At 37.2% G+C, this 23,623-nt stretch overlaps 1 protein-coding gene across 1 annotated transcript in view; it reads left to right on the top strand.

The window, feature by feature from the left end:
* LOC139746347 (activating signal cointegrator 1 complex subunit 3-like) overlaps positions 1 to 23,623 on the top strand; it is a 114,433-nt gene that overhangs the window by 73,694 nt on the left and 17,116 nt on the right. The window contains 9 exon segments of the mRNA XM_071657521.1: positions 2,332 to 2,449; positions 5,010 to 5,155; positions 6,316 to 6,436; positions 12,964 to 13,106; positions 13,475 to 13,612; positions 16,062 to 16,182; positions 16,429 to 16,561; positions 20,164 to 20,281; positions 22,594 to 22,725. Of these exon segments, the coding sequence (XP_071513622.1) occupies positions 2,332 to 2,449; positions 5,010 to 5,155; positions 6,316 to 6,436; positions 12,964 to 13,106; positions 13,475 to 13,612; positions 16,062 to 16,182; positions 16,429 to 16,561; positions 20,164 to 20,281; positions 22,594 to 22,725 (1,170 nt within the window).

Below are 23,623 nucleotides of genomic sequence, written 5' to 3'. Positions count from 1 at the left end.
GTCTGGAAATCTCAATTATTAGGTTTTAGACATTTATATATCTTCCATGGATTTTCTATAATTTTTTGGTCTCCCAGTGATTTTTGTTCTTCCAGTTCTTCTATTAAGAAGGTGTAACAATTAGAACTTCTGCAATGTGTACCTTTGTGATTTCTATTTCTTATGATGCACTTCAGAAAGCTTTAGAATAAGGGAAAGACGTACATGCATAACTTAACATGACAGTTCTGCAGTTAACAGCCGGTTTTAAGAGATCGAGGAGAGGAGGCAAATTAGCTTATTTACAGGCCAAAAAAATATGCTTGAGTAGTCCAGAAGAAGGGTTTTTGGAACGGTTTGCTGAGGAGCGTTAGGTAGAAATATTCAGTAGAATTAGTTGGTAGGAAAATTTGGGGGATGCATTAGGTAAAAGCAGTAGGTTGGAACATTAGGTGAGAACATCAGGTAGATACATTAGTTAGTAATAGTCAGTAGGAACATTAGGCATGAGCCTCGAGAGACAATTTGCTAGAGTTGCCTTTTGCCATTGGCCTGTTAAGGGTAGGCACTAAAGCTTAAGAAGTATCCTTGGAGCTCACCGGTATTGGAGACATTTTTCACCTTGGCCACTCCCTTGAGGAAGTTCATGGAGGGAACAGGCATCAGAGATGTAGATAGATAGATTGCTGAAGGGTCTTGTAATGATTCTTTTAAAGGCAAAGAATAGTTTTTGCATGAAAATTTTGTTTCCTCTAGATAGAGGTTTATCAAAGATATTAAAAGAATACTTCACTTTTGTCAATTAAAAGGAAATATCAAGAAAAAAAAAAATGGTTATATTAACCATTTTTGTTGCTCCACAGACATTTTGATTTGTTGCACACACCAGGGCCATACCTACCTTCTCATGTTTTCTGGGTAATTAACACTATAGGGTTCTTTCATAGTGCTGATTCTAGTTTCCATGTGACATTAGGAATTTAAGTAGCTGGGAGAAAAGGTAATCAGTAGAAGTATGTCAAGAGTCATGACATTATCAGCCATACATCTCCATCATGGTATAAGGACAACAGACACCATAGGATATTTTCGTGATGCTAATTACAGATACTTGTGACGCAAGGCACCAATAATCATTTCAAGTATAAAAGCCTTTCATTATGTTATATTTCAGTTTTAAAGCAAAAAGTTTTTTGGTCAAAAAAAATACCCTGCATTTTATGGTAATTTTCTTAGGTAAATGGATTTCTTTGAAAACCTCAATGTAAGGACTATTTTTCATGCTTAGTAAGAATCTGGGGTTAAAATGTTGTTTGTGAGCCATTAATTTCTGTAATTTTTATTACTAGTTTTGCATTTACTTGGTGTCTGTTGGTCAGAAGCAGTATGAGATATTTCCAATGATCATTTCAAGCATAGAATTCTTTCATTATGTCATATTCCAATTTCAAGATAAAAAGAACTCGAGGCAAAAAAATACCATGAACTAATAGTACCTGCAATATTTTGTATTTTTCTGAGGTCAATAGATTTTTTTGAAAACCTTGGTGTACTATTTTTCATGCTTAGTAAAAATCTTAGGTTGAAATGTTATGTGGGGGCCATAAAGTCCTGTAATTAAGCACTTGAATTATTTGATTTTTAAAAGATTTTTTGATAAAATCAGTTTCATATTTATTGGGTATCTGTATGTCAGGCAAAGCATTATGAGATATTTCCAATAACCATTTTCAAGTAGAGAAGCCTTTCATTATATTTCAGTTTTGAAACAAAAAGTTTTCAGGCAATAGAATACCCTGAACTATTTACCTGCAATTTTAATTTTCTCAGGTTAATAGATTTCCTTTAATTAAGCATTTAAATGGGGTGAAATGTTTAGGAACCATTAAGTCCTGTAATTAAGTATTACAAGTTGGGCTTTTGAGCCTCAACATTTATGATATAGCAAACACATAGTCTTGACCAAATACTCTAGCTTTATTCACATGGATTTTTTTATTTTTTTATACATGCTTACCATTTCCTATGTGAGCAAGGTTGCATCAGAATCAGATGACAGAGTCTTTGAGGGAAAAATCCTCATTTGGCTCCTTGCTCTGTTCTTTCTTTTGGATAGTAATACAGGAAGGGAGGAGTTCCAGCCACCCTCTCCAACTGCTCAGTCGCCTTCTGCAACACTCGGGTAATACATGGGATGTTGCGTTTGTTTGTTGAATATAGGCTGTAATTAGCAGGATTTTTTTAGAAAGAAAAATATAGTTAAAGGGTATGGGAAGTTTAAGCACTGATTTTTGTCTTGGTATGTAACTTCAATTGTTTTTGCCTTCTTTATATATTCTTTCATCTTTTCAGGCTGCCCATGTTATTATTACTACACCAGAAAAGTGGGATGGCATCTCTCGATCATGGCAGACAAGAAACTATGTAAAACAAGTTGCTCTCATTGTTATTGATGAGATCCACTTACTTGGTAAGGTTACATTATGTCCTCTTCTTGGAACTGCTTATGATTGAACTCTTGGGTATTTACAGATGTTTCCACCCATTTAGTAACATTCATACTGCTTACTTTGCTTTTTAACATGAACTTTATGAAACTTTTCTTTCTCACTCTTAACTCGTGTTAACTATTCTGCATAATGAGAACAGCCATCACATGATCTTCAGTGTTTCAGTTGCTTTGATTGGAATATACAAAATCCTCTAATCATTATCTATTTACATTATGTATCCCTTGAAAAGAATTGCGTTTAGCATGCTTGAAATTAATTTGTATTTTAGACTTGCTAATAGTAACTCTGTAGTTGAATTCCTCAAATACTGTGAAACAGTTTTTACCAAGACAAGGACTGTAACATAATTATTCCTCTGATCTTTAAAGCACTAAGTGTGAAACATTGGGAATTTAAAGAACAATTGAAGGACATTGAATCCTTCATTGATAATGCCCTTACATACGTATTTGGAATTGTTCCAAGTGATGCTTTAATTGCACATCAGAGTTAATGCATTGTAATCAGCCTTTCTGCTGACTCCTGCCTTACAAGCATCGGCTTTTTACATGGCTGGTTATTTTTCCCATTTCCTCTATTTATGGTCTTGTAGTTACCTGTGAGGAATAATTATCTCTTGCTAATCTTTACATAATAAAGTTGCACCACCCAGCCCCACAGGAAACAGCATCGCCACCCCCCTATGTCAGAGAGGTAGCTCCAGGAAAACGGACAAAAAGGCCATATTCATTCTCTCTCAGTCTCTAGCTGATATGTGTAATGCACTGAAACCACAGCTCCTTATCCACATACAAACCCCACAGACTTTTCTGTGGTTCCCTCTTGACAGCATATCGATCCCAGAAAACCATATCATCCAATTTACTCTATTCTGTGTACACCTTTCACCCTCCTGCATGTTCAGGTCCTGATCACTCAGAATCTTTTTTACTCCATTCTTCCACCTCCTGCTTTTCCATGTCCCCTCCACCTCTGACACATATGTCCTCTTTGTCTACCTTTCCTCACTCATTCGTTCCATATGTCCAAACCATTTCAACACACCTTCTTCTGTTCTCTCAACCATACTCTTTTTATTACCACACATCTCTCTTACCCTTATGTTACTTCCTCGATTAAACTACCTTTCACCACATATTGCCCTCAAACATTTCATTTCCAACACATCCACCCACCTCCATACAATCATATAATTTTGTTGGAACTACTATTCCTTCAAGCATACCCATTTTTGACCTCCAAGATAATGTTCTCTTTTTCCACACATTCTTCATCACTCCCAGAACCTTCACCCCTTCCCCACCCTATGACTCACTTCCACTTCCATGGTTCCATTCACCTTCAGGTCCACTGAAACACTTCCTCCTCCAATTTTTCTCTTCAAACTTACATTCCAACTAACATGTTCCTTAACCCTGCTGAACCTAATAAACTTGCTCTTATTCACATTTTCTCTCAACTTTTTCCTTTCGCACACTTTTCCAAACTCAGTCACCAACATCTGCAGCTTCTCACTCGAATCAGCCACCAGTACTGTATCATTGGCGAACAACAATTGACGCACTTCCCAGGCCCTCTCATCCCTAACAGACCGCATACTTGCTCCTCTCTGTGATTGAACACATTCAAACAGCCTTTCAAAATACCCACTCCATCTCCTCTTCACCTCATCTCTGATAGTTTCAACTTCCCCATCTGCACTTTTTGCTGATACTCCCATTTGTCCTCTAGTTCTTTTCACACTATTAACCTCATTCCAAAGCATTTTCTTATTCTCATGAAAGTCTTATTTGCCCTCTTTTTCAAGAATTTCACCTTCCTTTTGATGTCTTGCCACTTTCTTTTGTATATTTCCCAATTATGTACACTTCATCCCAGCAAGCTATGCCGATATACCTCTCTTGTTTCTTTCACTAGCAACTTATCTTCCTCATCCCATCAAACACTACCCTTTTTCACTTGCCCGTCTCCCACCTTCCTTACACCACATACTTCTCTCTCACATGTAAGCACTGTTTCCTTGAATACCTTCCAGCCCTCACCCATTCCCCTTGTTTAAGTTACCCTTACCTTTTGCCATTCATCTCAGTTTCTCCTGGTTTCTCTTCACACAAGCCTCTTTTTGTAAAGCCCAAACAAACTTTCATCCACACTGCCACTTAAGAGTGATCAAACATCCCATCATCTACTACCTCAGCAAATTTGCATTCAAAATTCTCTTTTTTACTTGCCTACATTTACATTCAGAATTCTCTCTTACTTGCCTGTCAGGAAGCACATAATCCAGGAATGCCCGCTTGCCATTTACCCATCTAACCCATAAATGATGATAATAATAATAATAATGGTAATGACAGTAATAGGAATCATGATAATAGAAGTAACAGTAATGATGGTAATACTTTGTGTTTAAAGAAATGAATAATTGGTTTGAGAATGCAAACTTTTAATGATACAGATGCTGTATCATGAAAGTGCAGGTAGAATATTTATTATTTATTGAATCTTGTGGTGCAGGGGAGGATCGTGGCCCTGTCCTGGAAGTTATTGTTTCCCGCACAAACTTCATTTCAAGTCATACCAACAAGACTTTGCGCATAATAGGCCTCTCCACAGCTTTAGCCAATGCAAAGGATTTGGCAAATTGGCTTGGCATAGGACAGGTATGACTCAGTTGGCTATCATGTACCTTGTAGATATTCTAATTGTTTACACTCCTTCCCTCTAAATACTGCCCATACACCTCTCTTTTCTCTTTTACTAGCAACTTTACTTCATTATCCTCCCATTCACTACCTTTTCTCTGCTCACTGCCAACCTTCCACATGCAGCTGACTTTTCTCACACATCAGCTGTGCTTTTCTACATACCTCCCATTCCTAACTCTTTTTCCCTTCCTTTGTTTACTTCAACCTTTTGTCATTTTGCTCTTAGCATTTCTTAGTATTTCTTCAGAGAGGTCCCTTTTCCAAGCTCACTGACTTTCACCACTCTTTTCTCTCATATTATATCCTCTTTTCTAAAAACACTTGGAAATCTTTTGCCTCCACCAGGTAATGATCAGACATCCCACCAGCTGCCATTCTCAACACATGCACATCTTCAAGTTTCCTTTTGCACACTTATCAATCCTTATGTAATCCTGTGATACCTGTGTACCATCTTTCCTACTCATCCGCATGTACTTATGTAAGTCCTTCTTTTTAAACCAGGAATTCCTAATTAACAGACCTCTTCAGCGCAACTCCACAAGCACTTCACCATTTTTATTCATGGCACCAAGTATCCCATGCCTCACAATTACATCCTCAACTGCCACATTATTTGCTCCTGCATTTAGATTACTCGTTACTAATACCTGATTTCTTGCATCAAAGCTGCATACTATTTGTAAATATTTTTGAACTGAGTTCCCGTACATTGGCAAGATCAAATCTTAAGTTTGATCCCATTTTGTGGATATTCTTAGTTTTAATTACCACTAATTACATAGAGATTGTCAAGACAGCACTCTAAATAGATGAGATAATCTCATAATTACCTAAAAGGGCACTGTTTCTTGGGAATTTCTGTGAACTGTGTAAAAGATGGAGGATATACTTATAGATAATTGTTATAATGGTTCTTTTATTTGTTTTATCTTTCAGATGAATTACCATTATATACATAAGAGATTGTCAAGACAACACTAAATAAGTAAGATGATCTCTTAATTACCTAAGAGGGCACTGTTTCTTGGGAATTTCTGTGAACTGTGTAAAAGATGGAGAATATATTTATAGATAATTGTTATACTTATTCTTTTATTTGTTTTATGTTTTAGATGGGTTTGTACAACTTTCGTCCTTCAGTGCGACCTGTTCCTCTGGAAGTACATATTTCAGGTTTCCCTGGCAAACACTATTGTCCACGTATGGCTACCATGAACAAACCCACTTTCCAGGGTAAGTATTTAAATACAGTATGAGGTAAGCTTTAGGGATATTTAGTTTTGATTCAGTAAAGAGTGAATTTATTGCTTCTTATCCTGATTGCTTGAAAAATTGTGGCACTAGGTGTTCTAGGTATTGAAAGATATCATATATGTCTTGTTTGAATAAGCTGTTTTTTGTTTGATCAGAAATATTTTATGTATGTTTTAGAAGCTAGTAGGATCGAGAAGGGTTGGTATGATGAGTTGGCTTAACTCTGTTTTGCTTAGCTTAGCTTAACTTTATCATAGGATAGAGGGAAATATCATGGTCAGGATAGTATTAGAAAATTTCAAGAGGACCTAAGTTAGATTAAAGGACAGAATGAATGAGAATGCTGCTAACAGATTAGAGAGCATAGAATGATTTATTGAGAAGAGTTACAGTCAGAATGTTAGAAGAAGACAGGAAACAACATTTTTGAAAAAAGAAAAAAGGGAAATATCATTGTTTACATTTATTTATTTATTTTGCTTTGTCGCTGTCTCCCGTGTTTGCGAAGGTAGCGCAAGGAAACAGACGAAAGAAATGGCCCAACCCACCCCCAAACACATGTATATACATACACGTCCACACACGCAAATATACATACCTATACATCTCAATGTACACATATATATACACACACAGACACATAAATATATACCTATGCACACAATTCACACTGTCTGCCTTTATTCATTCCCATCGCCACCTCGCCACACATGGAGTACCATCCCCCTCCCCCCTCATGTGTGCGAGGTAGCGCTAGGAAAAGACAACAAAGGCCCCATTCGTTTACACTCAGTCTCTAGCTGTCATGCAATAATGCCCGAAACCACAGCTCCCTTTCCACATCCAGGCCCCACACAACTTTCCATGGTTTACCCCAGACGCTTCACATGCCCTGATTCAATCCACTGACAGCTCGTCAACCCTGGTATACCACATCGATCCAATTCACTCTATTCCTTGCCCGCCTTTCACCCTCCTGCATGTTCAGGCCCTGATCACTCAAAATCTTTTTCACTCCATCTTTCCACCTCCAATTTGGTCTTCCACTTCTCCTCGTTCCCTCCACCTCCGACACATATATCCTCTTGGTCAATCTTTCCTCTCTCATTCTCTACATGTGCCCAAACCATTTCAAAACACCCTCTTCTGCTCTCTCAACCACGCTCTTTTTATTTCCACACATCTCTCTTACCCTTACACTACTTACTCGTTCAAACCACCTCACACCACACATTGTCCTCAAACATCTCATTTCCAGCACATCCACCCTCCTGCGCACAACTCTATCCATAGCCCACGCCTCGCAACCATACAACATTGTTGGAACCACTATTCCTTCAAACGTACCCATTTTTGCTTTCCGAGATAATGTTCTCAACTTCCACACATTCTTCAAGGCTCCCAGGATTTTTGCCCCCTCCCCCACCCTATGATTCACTTCCGCTTCCATGGTTCCATCCGCTGCCAGATCCACTCCCAGATATCTAAAACACTTTACTTCCTCCAGTTTTTCTCCATTCAGACTTACCTCCCAATTGACTTGACCCTCAACCGTACTGTACCTAATAACCTTGCTCTTATTCACATTTACTCTTAACTTTCTTCTTTCACACACTTTACCAAACTCAGTCACCAGCTTCTGCAGTTTCTCACATGAATCAGCCACCAGCGCTGTATCATCAGCGAACAACAACTGACTCACTTCCCAAGCTCTCTCATCCACAACAGACCTCATACTTGCCCCTCTTTCCAAAACTCTTGCATTCACCTTCCTAACAACCCCATCCATAAACAAATTAAACAACCATGGAGACATCACACACCCCTGCCACAAACCTACATTCACTGAGAACCAATCACTTTCCTCTCTTCCTACACGTACACATGCCTTACATCCTCGATAAAAACTTTTCACTGCTTCTAACAACTTGCCTCCCACACCATATATTCTTAATACCTTCCACGGAGCATCTCTATCAACTCTATCATATGCCTTCTCCAGATCCATAAATGCTACATACAAATCCATTTGCTTTTCTAAGTATTTCTCACATACATTCTTCAAAGCAAATACCTGATCCACACATCCTCTACCACTTCTGAAACCACACTACTCTTCCCCAGTCTGATGCTCTGTACATGCCTTCACCCTCTCAATCAATACCCTCCCATATAATTTACCAGGAATACTCAACAAACTTATACCTCTGTAATTTGAGCACTCACTCTTATCCCCTTTGCCTTTGTACAATTGCACTATGCATGCATTCCGCCAATCCTCAGGCACCTCACCATGAGTCATACATACATTAAATAACCTTACCAACCAGTCAACAATTCAGTCACCCCCTTTTTTAGTAAATTCCACTGCAATACCATCCAAACCTGCTGCCTTGCCGGCTTTTATCTTCCGCAAAGCTTTTACTACCTCTTCTCTGTTTACCAAATCATTTTCCCTAACCCTCTCACTTTGCACACCACCTCGACCAAGACACCCTATATCTGCCACTCTGTCATCAAACACATTCAACAAACCTTCAAAATACTCACTCCATCTCCTTTTCACATCACCACTACTTGTTATCACCTCCCCATTAGCGCCCTTCACTGAAGTTCCCATTTGCTCCCTTGTCTTACGCACTTTATTTACCTCCTTCCAGAACATCTTTTTATTCTCCCTAAAATTTAATGATACTCTCTCACCCCAACTCTCATTTGCCCTCTTTTTCACCTCTTGCACCTTTCTCTTGACCTCCTGTCTCTTTCTTATATACATCTCCCACTCAATTGCATTTTTTCCCTGCAAAAATCGTCCAAATGCCTCTCTCTTCTCTTTCACTAATAATCTTACTTCTTCATCCCACCACTCACTACCCTTGCTAATCAACCCACCTCCCACACTTCTCATGCCACAAGCATCTTTTGCGCAATCCATCACTGATTCCCTAAATACATCCCATTCCTCCCCCACTCCATTGTTCTCACCTTTTTCCATTCTGTACTCAGTCTCTCCTGGTACTTCCTCACACAAGTCTCCCTCCCAAGCTCACTTACTCTCACCACCCTCTTCACCCCAACATTCACTCTTCTTTGTTTTTTCTTCTTTTCTTTTAAACTATTCGCCATTTCCCGCGTTAGCGAGGTAGCATTAAGAACAGAGGACTGGGCCTTTGAGGGAATACCCTCACCTGGCCCAATTCTCTGTTCCTTCTTTTGGAAAAAAAAAAAAAAAAAAAAAAAAAAAAAAAAGTATAAAAATAAAAACAGTTATAAGGTATTGACTTTATGAATTAGGGGCATACAAATCTGTGAAAATGATGCTTTCATCTAAGGTCAGAAGAAAATAAGATATAGATAAAAACATTCAAAGAAAGCTGGATGACAGTCATGCTGAAGAGATATGGATTATGTACACATTAAGTATTTATTGAATACCAGAGAATTAAGAGGCAAAAACATGTTTTTAAACAAGAGAAGATTACTCTGCAGATTTTTTAGGGACTAATCTTAAGAGGCCTGAAAAATATATCATAGGCTAGTTTATACATTGAATTCCATTGAGTGAGAAAAATCATACCACACGCATACGTTGCATTTCAAATTAATACCAGAAACAGTCACACACATTCTTATCAGGCTTAGTCACTACACCTAAAGAAGTTCACTGAGGTATGTAGGAGGGCAATATAGTACCAGAAATAAGAGAGCTGAATTATAGGGAAATATGAACATCCTTAAATTTATCCACCTTAGAAGAGAAAAGAGAGAAGGGTGATCTGATCACCTTAAATTTTAAACCAGATGAATGATGTAGGCAGCGAAAAGTAGGGATAAGACAACCAGGACATAAAATTAAGCAAGAAACTTGCTACAAAAGATATACAGTAGACTTCCCATTAAACAATACCCACTGACCCTTGATGGTGTTAGTTAAATGAATTTTCTGGATGTGAGAGATAATGAAAACTGACTATCAGAAATTATAGGAAAATAATAGAGTTGTTCTACTTACGAGAGAACAGGAAAATTAGTTATTCCCTTATACAAAAATTGTACTGGAGCTCCTCATTAAATGAATTATGTGCATTACTGAAAGGTGTTACTCTTAGTGAAACTGATTTAATCAAAGCAAACTTTATTATTATGCACATGTCCGTGAAGAATATGTTTGGACATGTTTTCTCACATATGCTGTTTTGTGTGTTACTTGAATACATTGAAGATTTACTTCATCTTATTATCCTTGATTTCCGTTTCCCACGTTTTGTTTGTATTAAACCTGGATGCTTAGACAGGCAAATGCAATGTGAATGCCTCAACATTTCCATCCATAGGTTATTCAGAAAGTTGAGCTTTGTAATGTATTTTTAATGTAGGAAGTACCTGTTTATCAATATCTGAGTTCTGTGACATATGTAGAAGAGTGTGACATACATTGATATTAAAATATAGTGTTATGGAAATCATCCTGTTGCTATCCTGTTTTGGGATTTCTTAGGAAGTATGAATTATTTATTACTTTCATGAATTTAGTAAACTTAACTGTCCTAAGTACTTAATTTCTCAAATAACTGAAGAGGTAAAAGTTGAAGGGTGCCAGTGTTTAGAGGGTTGATCTGTATGGGGATACTGTGTGGGTTGTCATCATTTGGGGAGTTATCTGCAGTGGGAAAAATTGTATGGTGCCATTGTTTTGAGTTTTCTGATTTAACAAGTCACAGGGAAATGGGAGTTCACTGTACTTTTATGGTATAAGAGTGGGGGATAAATGGAACAAGATGACTGAAGACGTGGTTGATGCAGACAGCATACATAAGTTTATGAAGTTGTATGATGGAAAATATTCGAGAGATTAGACCCCATTAGTGTAGAACTCCCTCCTCATTTAGTAAAGGGTGGTAATTATACTTATACACAATCAGGATGGTACATGAAGCAGTAAATCTTGTGCTTCTCAGAGAAGTTATATTAGGGATACATTTATAAAGAGACAGAGTGGAGAAATTTGGATTCAACTGGTGAAAGTGCAGACTACCAGTTGTACAGACCCCAGTTTAGTTCTTTGTCAGGGCATCTGGCTCACATCCCACCCAGCTGTTCATCTACCCCTCTGAGGTTGGTCAATAAGTGAGTTCCATGCATAAGCTTGGATGTGTATTTGTGTACATTTGCATACATAAGGTTAAGACAGTATATATAAAAGGTTAAGAGATTGGTCGACACTTGTGTAAACCTCTCTTTGCATACTATACATATAGTAGGGACACTCAATATGATGCGCTATAGGTTAAGATTTTCCTTTTTTCATGGAACAAGTACATAGTAAGTAGGTTAATTACATACAGATTGGTCAATTACAATAACAAATACATTTATATACATGCAAATTGTTTAGCTCAGTATAATTGCCGCACTTGTGACTCATGGTGTTAATTGTCCTCTTTGAAATTTTTATTTGTAAAGAAAACATGTCTTTCTTTATTAACCACATAATCAAATTTCAGCAGTACAGGATGACTTTTTGTACTTTGGTTTCAGATTGATGTTTTCACCATGCTTTTGGACTTAAAAAGTATATACGTATTTAATGATATATAAAAAGTATATATGTATGATATATCTGCCCTGCTGACCTATTTACTCAGTTCTACGTTGATTTTTTAATCTGTTTCTCCATGATTTTCTTCCCCCACTTTAAAGCCCTATTGGATTTGTATATCCATTCTTCTTTTTGGCTGTCATTGGACAGCATTCCCTTGGCAAACTATGCTGATATAAAAGTTGGTGCCAGGATAATAATTGTTGGTTTGTGTACAGTGAGGGATATTTTGTGTATAAGTGGAGGTGTGCTTAGGGGCATTAGTCTCACTTCCCAAATAAATTTGTGTACAAAGTAAATTATTAATGTATGTATTTTATCTTTTGGCAGTTGTCAAACAGCATGCCTTTGACAAATCGATATTGATGTAGGTACTTGGGGAATCATTGTTTATTGCACACAGAGAGGCATTTTTTGTGTGAGGGCAGAGGTTCAACTAGAGGCAATAATGGCACTTGACAGATTAACTTGGTGCACTTAGGGAATGATTTGAAAATGCTATAGTATTACTTAGCACCCTGAACATAATGATATTTTTAAGAAAGCGAAGATGCTGCATGTACCTGATGTGCCACATTAAAATGAAAACAAAATAGAAAATATGAGATTAGAATAAAATTAGCCATGAAATGTACCTGATCATTATTAAAATAGTAGAGGGTAATTGCATGTAGATAGGCTTGATTATTCTTCAGGTGTTATTGCCTTTGAAAGTAATTGTATTTTGGGTTCTGATCATATTTTAATAAGTATTTCATATTGAGCCTTATATTTATCTCCAAAGACAAGGTCTTTTCCTGTTGATATAGAAAAGATGTCTATGATATTCACTGTTTGTACTTATGGAATGTGTGTAAGGATACTGAATGGAAATTTCTGTTATGTTTATTTTGTTCTCTTTTGACAGCCATCAAACAACATTCCCCAGACAAACCAGTTTTGGTGTTTGTGTCTTCGCGTAGACAGACACGATTAACAGCATTAGACCTCATGGGGTTTGTTGTTGTTGAACCAGACCCTAAGCAGTGGCTCAAGATGCCTGATCATGAGGTAAATAAACTAAAATCATGTATTATATTTCTAGTGTTGTATACATTCATACATGGCAAATTGTTTGTTGTGATTCATCAATACATTTACAGTCCTTTATAAAACATTTTGGATATTTTCAGCAAGTTATTTGCTGAGTATTTATTTCCTTGATTCTATTTCAAGCCACAGTTTAGTCCAGTTTCAATCCTCTTCCTTCAGTTTGTTTTGCAGTTGGAAAGAACACTATTATATGCAGAATCTTCTTTCATCATCTTAGTTACTCACTAGTTATTGCCATTTTGTAGGAAACCGTGTTACATAATTCCAGTTTATATTGAAGTCACAAAGAGTTTGGGATACTGAAATGTAGTTTCCTTAATCTCCAGATGGAACAGATTTTGGGCAATATTAGAGATGAGAATTTACGTCTTTGTTTGTCTTTTGGTGTCGGTCTGCATCATGCTGGGCTGGTTGAGAAGGACAGGAAGGTTGTAGAAGAGCTTTTTGTTAACCAAAAGATACAGGTAATGTATACTAGTTTGTTTATGATATCCTGCTTACTGATTACCAGTTTATGCATTGCATCCTTTTTAGGGGTGATTTTCGTATTATCTTGAAAATTACTTCATATCCTTATCAGTAGCCAATATAATGATTCATTTTAATTGTCCACAAAACAAATTAGTTTTAATACATCTCTCTAGATTGATTCATATGTACTCCCTGAATATAGGTGGTGCATGGGTCACAGGGCAAGGGCAGTATGGTGGAATGAGAGGCATGGGAGGTGAATCAGTTGTTATTTGCAGATGACACTGCTCTGGTGGCAGACTTTGTTTAGAAACTTAAATGTATGTGAAAGAAGACAGTGGATAGCAAATATGAACAAAAGTAGGGTAAAGTGGTGCAGCATGGGGATGAGACAAGACTGTTTGAGTGTAAGTTTGAATGGGAAGGAGTTAGAAGAAGTGGAGTGCTTTAATCAACTGGGAGAGAACATAGCAGGAAATGGAATCATAGAAACTATCATAGGGTGAGCGAGAGGGCTGATGTAAGGGTGCATGAAGCGTGTGGAAGAAGAGGTCAGTGCCTGCAAGGGATGAAATGGTTATTTTTGGAGATATTGTAGTCCCAGCAGTCTTATGTGATGTTAGTATTAGGTCTCGAACACAAAAGAAAGGAAGAGAGTGGACATGTTGAGATTCTGAATGTAGAAAAGACATGAACAGAATAATGAAGGGTCTTGACCCATAAGAGGCTCATTGGTCCTTATGAAATTTCACCATGTGTGCTGAAGATGTATCAGTATACACTTGACAAACCTCCTAATATACTGGTCATAATGTTGCTGAAGAAAGATAAAATGCCTAGAGGGTGGTAAAGGGCAAACATCATACCTATCTGTTAGAAAGGAGGCCAAGGAGAGACATTGCACTACAGACTGGTGTCTTTGACAAATGTTCTAAGGTACATTAAATGATAATCAGAAAGTAAGTGGTTGACTCTCTGCTTAGGAGAAATTACCCTGGTAAGAGACAACATATGTTTCAGGGAAAGAAGCTTATGTACCAAGGATCATAGGTTTCTATGAGTTTGTGAGCTCAGTATTCTGTGTAGACTGCCAGAGAGCATTTTTTGCTGTTTTTCTTCAGAAAGTAGATTTCTCTTAAAACCTCAAAATACCACCTATTCTTCATGCTGAATATGATTCAAGGGTGGAATTTATTTTTTGAAGGGCTATTACATCATATCTTTTATATTGTCTTTTATATTATGTTATGATTATATGAAGAAATTTTATGAGAATTTGCTTCCCATGTACTTGGTACCTGTTGGCCTGATGAGACATTATAATATATTATACTGTATCATTTCAGGTAGGGAAGACTTTCATTATGTTGTACATGAAATTTGAAACAAAATTATTTTGGCCCAAAAAATCACTGTGAACATACTTGAATTTTTTGCTATTCTGATGGGAAAATTTATTTCCTTGGAAACCTCACTATAGCTATTATTCTTCATGTTGCATGTGATTCTGACATTGAAATACTGTTTAGGGACCCTTATATCATGTCGTTTAGCGTTTAGATGAATATGGAAGTAAAATATCTTTTAAAATCTCTCTATAATTTGCTCCATATTGTTATATGTTGACAGGGAAGAAATATTATGATATATTTTCCAATATCATTCGAATTATGGATTACTTTCGTTACCCTTCTTTCAAGTTATGAAACAAAATATTTTTTGGCCAAGAAAATACTTTGTTTCCCTGCAGATTTTGCTATTTTTCTCCTGAGATGTGATGTTCTTCAAAACCTCTTTGTATCAGATGGACCTGAGAGTTGCAATGATCTCTAACCTGTCACCAGAGTACCACATTTGGAAAACAGCAAAGAAGACAAAATGTTTGCTGGCAAATATTAGAATAGCTTTCAAGTAAATGGATGTGGAAGTAATCAGCAAGCTATTCACACCCTTCATATGGCCAAAACTAGAATATGATTTACAGGTTTGATCACCACACAGATAAAAGCTCAAAGAATTGAAAGAGAAGGTACAGAAGAGGGCAACTAAGATAGTATCAGATAAGGAGAGCTGAGTTAAGGGAAAGGACTAGAAGCCTTAAATTTGCCCAGCATGAAAGAGAGAAGAATGAAGGTTGAATTGATTACAACATTTAAGTTTTTAAACTAGATTGATGAAATAGATAGTGAACAGGTTCTCAAAAGATTTAGGAGTAGAACATACAAAGGGCATAACATGAAGAAAACCATGGAACTATTGTAATAATATGTAAAGAAGTATTTTTGTAGTATGAGTGGTAGATGAATGGAATAAATTGAACAAGAATATGGTAAATGCATAATGTGTACAGAAGTTTAAGGTTGTACAGTAGCAGAGAAGTACACACACACACACACATACATAAACACTGCCTTTTTAAAGCATTTTTTTTCTGTCCATTAGATTCTCATCACCACAGCCACCCTTGCTTGGGGAGTAAACTTCCCAGCCCATCTGGTAGTGGTAAAGGGAACAGAGTATTATGATGGGAAGACTAAGAGATATGTGGACTTTCCAATTACAGGTAAGGCAGTGATAGGGTCCAAGTGTATTTTAGCTATTAGCCTAAGATTTTATTTCCTGACAAAAGAAATAATGTGAATATGTTGTAGTTATCATGTTAACTACTCTTACAGTACATCTTCTATATATACTGTTTTTGTCAGATTTATTTCCTAAAGTTATGACATTGCCTATAAGAGCAAATAATAAAAAATTTGATATACCATAGATGAATTTACTTATTCCTGAGTTGTCCTTCTTTTGACAGATGTACTCCAAATGATGGGACGAGCTGGGCGTCCTCAGTTTGATGATAATGGAGTAGCAGTTATTCTTGTCCATGATCAAAAGAAACATTTCTACAAAAAGTTTCTTTACGAGCCATTCCCAGTAGAGTCAAGGTCAGTGTATATATATTCTAACTCTTCCTTGGTTGTACAGAATATGAACCATTTTCTTCAGTTCACATGAAAATGTATGCATGTCCATATAGGTTGTGATATAACTTGAGATAGGTATTGAGAAAAGTTGTGATAAATCAGATCACACTGTGTTGTGAGATTAGCTCCCATAGGAATAGAGTGTTTGGGACTACAGGCTAAAAATAAAGGAAATAAGACTCAAGATAGTACTCAGAACATTATTATTATTTGCAAGTGATTTCAGTGCATTACATTTGACAGCTAGAGAATGGATGTAAGTGAATGAAGCCTTTACTTTATGTGTTCCTGTCACTACCACACTAACACAGGAAACAGTAAACAAGTATGAAAGAAAAGAAAAAATGGAAGGGCTTGTATTAGTCTGTAAAGTTTTTCCTGTTTAACACACTGAACAAGTTGAAAATATGAATCAGTTTGCATTTGATAGGCTGTTAAACAAAATAGATTTTTACACGGGCATACTGGGGAGACTTCTTCAGTGAAGCAAAAATTATCAAGGTGGTAAGGAGCAGAGAATAAGTCAGAGATACCTCTTCTAGTGGTTTTAGGAACCTTGGTTGTACTGGAGTGTGACTATACTTGATATATGTAAATGACTTGGCAGAAGGACTTTGATCATACCTGAATGTGTTTGCAAGTGATTCTAAAATTGTACATGAAAAGACACGAGTCCAGTTTGCAGTAACCTGCAAAATACATGGACATTCATCATAATTCATCAGGTAAATGGTTTAAAGTAAATGGTTTTAAAAAGTATATCCCAACCAAGTGCTGGGTGAAGATGGGACACAGTGAAAGAAAGCTAAACTCCAGGAATCTATTTGTGAAACACACTTGGAGTTGACAAAGCACCCAGCCTGTCACCAGGAGTTGACATGCAACGAGCCATCATGAGAAAAACCCAAATTGGAAGAATTTTTATGATGGAAAATTACTTGTTGGTTAATGTTGAAATTGCTTCTGATTACATGGATAAGGAAATGGTCACTACAATATGGTATAACATATAATGAATTTGAATGAGAGTATGCCTCCCATGTTTAGTCATCATACTTGAAGAAGTAAATACTTATTAATAGTATTATTGTTATGATTATTATGATTGATTTTGATTGACATTTCCAGTGTTAGCAAGACAGTTCCACCAAATGGATGAAGAAAGATCCATCCATTCACCTACACATATACACATGAATACACAACATATATTTTATTTTTTTTATTATACTTGATCGCCATTTCCCATGTTACCTAGGTAGCACCAGGAAACAGATGAAGAAGGACCCATCCACTCATTTACACACATACATACACACACATACATATACATAATCAGCATACATATACATTCATATACATATGCATACACAGCCATATACAGATATACACATGTACATATTCATCCTCACTTACCTTCATCCATTCCTGGTACCACCCCACCCCATAGGGAACATCATTGCCACCCCCTGTTTTAGTGAGGTCATGCTAGGAAAACAGACAAAAAAAAAAAGGATAGAAATGTATGTGAATAGGATAGAAATGTATGTGACTTTGCCCATGCTGGAAATGAGATGGTAGGTATGATAACAGTTCTCAAGTTTCTTAATAAAAGCGAGTACTGGGAATGAATGGTTCTTTCAGATTAATAAAGGTCAGTGTAAGTTCATTGAAGATAAGCCTGAAACAATTTTAGAAATATTGGAAGTACTGCATTTCTATTAGGGAGTTAGATGAGTGGATTATCTTTCCCATTTTTTTCCCAGCATACGGTTATATGCTAATTCTAGTTTGTTAAACTTTACTGTATCAGTTTCCTGGAAGATGGAGGAAAAAGCTATTCACCTGGAGAATTTACCTTTTCATGAGATCCAAAAATTTTCTCTTGGAATCACAGATAGATACTGTTGCATATAAAAGTAAAAATTGATTCATATTATATGTCTTTTACTTGAAGGGTATGCTTCAACTTTAGGTGCTCTTGAAAGATTAAATTGGGGATTGTAGACAAAAAAGATGTAAGAAACCACTTGCAACAATAACAGGTGGTCACTGTTGTGTGAGATTTACTGGCAGGTGGTAGTGCCACCAAGGCTTACACAGTATACTGTTTGTTACCCATGAAGAAATTATTTAGATAATGAACTTCTTACCCCCCCACACCACAGAAAGATTAATGGGGCTTGCCTGTGTTTAGGGGGCTCTGGTATTGGTGCATTACACACAATAGCTTGAAAGCTGATGTAAATGAATGAGGCCATTCTTAAGAATTGTGTATCCTTTGCTACTGGGAGTAATGAATTTAAGACACCTGGAGTAAGTTGATTTGAAGGTTTCAAAGATAGTACACAGTTTGTGGCAGTAGCAAGCAATCAGTGTGACTAGTGATTGCTTGACACACATGAACTATGGTGGATGTATATCCTGCATTTTTACATTGCAATATTTCATATAATCTCCTGAACCCCAAACTGCCATGAGTGGAATGTGCCCAAGTGAGTTTTGTGCTTCTAGAAAGATGAGGTGTATCAGCTCAGAAGTAAGTTTGGCATTTTTAGGCATTTTGCTACTGGACTATGTAATATTGACATTGCCAGAACCCTTGGCGTGCCCACTACATAAGCAACATTCGTATATATGTTATTTCATTTTCTGAAGTTTTTAAACTGCATTTTTCATTTGAATATGTAGATCAACCCTCAACTCATCATGACAGATACATGAGCCAGACAACTCCTCCAGATATGAATTTACTCATTGAATTTTGTTTCTTGTTTCACCACCCAGTGACTGGTAAGTTGTATTTTCCAGGAATGCATCCCCAGTGTTAAACAGGAGCCAGGTGTAAACTTAGCTGCCTTCCTTTTCTTATTTAACATGGTAACATCAGGAACAAATGAATGATGGCCTCATAACTTACATTCTTTTGTTATCTGTCTTTCACATTGTATTGAAGCCAAACACCACTTACAGTCAAGCCCCTTAGATTAATACCCTGATCACTTCATATGCCATCATTTAGCCTATTGACGAGACATCAGCGTACACATACCACCCTGCTTCAACTCATTCTGTCCAGTTCACACTTCTGGCTGTCCTGAACACTTAGGCTGCAGTGCCTCAAATCGTTCTTCATTCCATTTCGCTCCATCCCTCCCCTTAACATCCACCACTTTGATATATAGATCTTTAACAATCTTTCTTGATTCATTACTTGTCCTCCTCATATGCTAAAGCCATTTCAGGACTACACTCTTGGTCACACCTCTCTCTGACAGTGTAATTTATTATTTGATCAACCCATGCCTTCCACTTATTACCCAAGATTTGCACCCATACTGCACTGCTGGAACTGTTGTACCTTCAAACATGCCCAACCATGCCCTTATAGATGTTCCCCTTTCACTTCCACTATGTGATTTCACTTCAGACCTCTGTGCTTCAACCACTGCCACATCACTCCCAGTTGCCTATAGTGCTCCACATCCTCCATGTCCCCACATTTTTAAACTTCCACTCATTCCATTCATTATAACTTTATTGATAGTAATTTTTTATTGCAGTTTAATGGATGTCCTGGCAGACCACATGAATGCTGAGATTGTTGCTGGAACCATCACCACAAAACAAGAGGCATTAGACTACCTCACATGGACCTATTTCTTCAGGAGGCTTGTCCAGGTGAAAGATAAAATGAAAATTATTTCATTGTATACAGGCACTTTTAAAAATGCTATATATCCTTTTCTGTTAGAAAAGTCAACAACATTACTTGAACTTGGGAGGTTAGATTCTCTCTTTTCTAAACGTGACTTTGAAGAAGCGAGGCAATGTATTCATGGCAACAAAAATGTCTAAAGATTCACAAAGGCATATAATCTATTGCAAGAGGATATAAAATTTTAATATTAATGGTATAACAGTTTAATCATGGCTGATATATGCAATATAAGTTGTATGTAATGCTTCAGAGAAATTTTATAATGTTTTAGATGATCCTTACTGCTTGTAGGTTTGTAATATTTGTCCCTTATATCTGTAGAAATCATAATTAGGGTACATCTATTAGTATGTGAAGTTGACAGAGCATGAACGTGGGATTGGTTTGGTGGCGTGTTCAGCATAAGCAGTGACATGGGAAAGTCTGCTTAACAATTAAGATTCTAATCTGATACTTGCTTCATAACAACTTGTTCATACAGTAGAACTCATATAGATTCAGTACATTAAATTCAACTGTAATATAGAACATAATAGCACACAAGCATCCTCTAAATTTGTTTGTCAGTGGTTTTTTCAGACATTTCTTACAATCTGCTATTACTTTTCTGGTTGAAGTTTTATCATATATTTAACAAAATCTCTTCATGAATATATATATATCTGGTTTGGACATATGAAGAGAATAAGTGAGGAAAGATTGACAAAGAGGATATATGTGTCAGAGGTGAAGGGAACAAGAAGCGGGAGACCAAATCGGAGGTGGAAGGTTAAGCGATCATGGCCTGAGCATACAGGAGGGCGAAAGGCGTGCAAGGAATAGAGCGAATTGGAACAATGTGTTATACTGGGGTCGATGTGCTGTCAGTTGACTGAATCAGGGCATGTGAAACATCTGGGATAATCCATGGAAAGGTCTGTGGGGCCTGGATATGGATACGGAGCTGTGGTTTCGGTGCATGACACATGACAGCTAGAGACTGAGTGTGAACGAATGTGGCTTTTTTTGTCTGTTTTCCGGGTGCTACCTCACTGAAGCGAGGTATAGCAATGCTGTTTCCTTTGGGGCGGGGTAGCAGAAGGAATGGATGAAGGCAAGCAGGTATGAATATGGACATGTGTATATATGTATATGTTGATATATATATATATGTATGTATATATGCATATATGGGCATTTATGTATATATATGTGTATTTGAGTGGATGGGCCATTCTTTGTCTATTTCCTGGCACTACCTCTCTGACATGGGAAACAGTGATTATGTGTGATGAAATAAAATACTACATATTTCTATATTTGTTCACTGTTTCCCATATTAGTGAGGTAGCACCAGGTACAGAAAAGCTTCATTCACTCACATCCATTCTATAACTGGGATGTGCATCGCACTGAAATCACAGCCCCCAATTCATAACTAGGCCCCATAACCAGAAATTCCCCTGGCTGCTTCATGTGCCATGGTTCAATCTCTTGACACCATATCGACCCTTGTATACCACATTGTTCCAGTTCATTCTATCCCATGCATACATTTCATCCTCTTGCATGGTCAAGCCCTAAGCACTCAGAATCTTTTTCACTCCATCTTTCCATTTCCAGTTTGTTCTCTCTCTTTTCCTTGTCCCATTCACTTGTGATGGATAAATCCTCTTTGTCAGCCTCTTCTTACTAATTTTCTCCATTTGTCCGAACTATTTCAGCCTGCTTTTTTCAGCTCTTTCAACCACACGCTAATTATTACTGTACCTTTTTCTCTTTTTATTACTTTCTTATCAAACCACCTCACACTACATACTGTCCTTAAACATTTCATTTCCAGCCCATCCATCCTCCTCAAAATATCCTGATCTATAGCCCCTCCAGATAACAGTCTCTCTCTCCATGCATTTTTCTGTGCCCCCAGAATCTTCACCCCCTAACCTACCATATGACTCACTTTTGTTTCTCATCCTCATTTGCTTACATGTCCACTCCCAGGTGTCTAAAATGCTTCATTTCCTCCAAATTTTCTCCTTTCATACTCACACCCCAACTACTAGTCCCTTTACTTTGCTAAACCTAATAAGCTTGCTTTTATTCACATTTACTCTCAACTCCTTTCACAAGCTTAATCAGACTCAGTCACTAACTTTTGCAGTGTCACACAAATCCATTACTGGTGCTGCGTCATCAGCAAACAACGGCTATCTCGCTTTGAAAATATTTTGTAGTCCGACAGGAATCTGAAGTTTCCAGCAAAGCATTTATTGATTTGAAATGGTTGTTTCAGAATCCATCATATTATGGGCTGGAGTTAGAAGAGGAAACAAAGCAAGATAATGCTGTGAATGCATTCTTGTCCTCCATCATTGATAGAGCTTTAACTTGCCTTGAAAATGCCTACTGTATTGAAGTTGGTGCTGTAAGTATTAATTTTTCTTCATTCTTAAAGTTAAATAAACATACACACACACATATATGATTTAGGTAGGTACATTAGGTAGACACATTAGGCAGAATTAGTTGGTAGAAACATTGGATAGAGCCTCTGGAAACACTCCATTAGAGTTGCCCACTGCCAGTAGCCTGTTAAGGGTGAGGCACTTGGGGCTAAAAAATGGCTCTGAAGTTCACCAATTATGGACATTCTTTTACAATGGCTACCCTTTTGAGGGAGGTCCCAGAGGGAATGAGCATCAAGGTATATATAGATAGATGTGATTTCCAAATGAAAGTAGATAATTCAGTAAACATGTATGTAATTTCAGAATGAATGTAAATGAACAAACAGAATAAGTGAAGGATATAGAATTACTGAATAGTTCACCCTCACTGCTTAAACTGCCAAGGTTCATCCCATTGACAGCATATTGCTTCCCGTACTACATAAGTCCAGTTCATTTTATCAAGTGCATGCTTCTCATCCTCCTGAATGTTCAGGCCCTGATACCCCAAAGCCTCTTCATTCTTCCATCTTCTCATTTCGTTTGGTTGAGTTTGTTTCTGTAACTGAAACGCCAAGAAGCATAAAGGAAATCTAGAATGGGAATGCCGGAAGTCATAATAGTAGCATTAATTTTTTGCATGTTATTTTGTTAACTGCCCTTTAGTATGATGACATTTGTATGGCTACTGGATGTCACCTTGGTTTCTTCCTGACACCAGTAGTATTATTAGTGACTCAATGATGTCTCAGACTCGACAGTGGCTTACACACCCTTCACCACCACTTCCTTGGTATCACTTTCATGCTTTAGATACAGCAAAAGCTTTCAAGATGTTTTTATAAAGGAGTATTTTTTATGATCAAAATACTTGTA

Source organism: Panulirus ornatus, chromosome 64 (genome assembly GCF_036320965.1).
Source record: "Panulirus ornatus isolate Po-2019 chromosome 64, ASM3632096v1, whole genome shotgun sequence".
In the NCBI taxonomy this organism is placed as follows: domain Eukaryota; kingdom Metazoa; phylum Arthropoda; class Malacostraca; order Decapoda; family Palinuridae; genus Panulirus; species Panulirus ornatus.
This window is presented reverse-complemented; position numbering and strand designations above follow the sequence as displayed.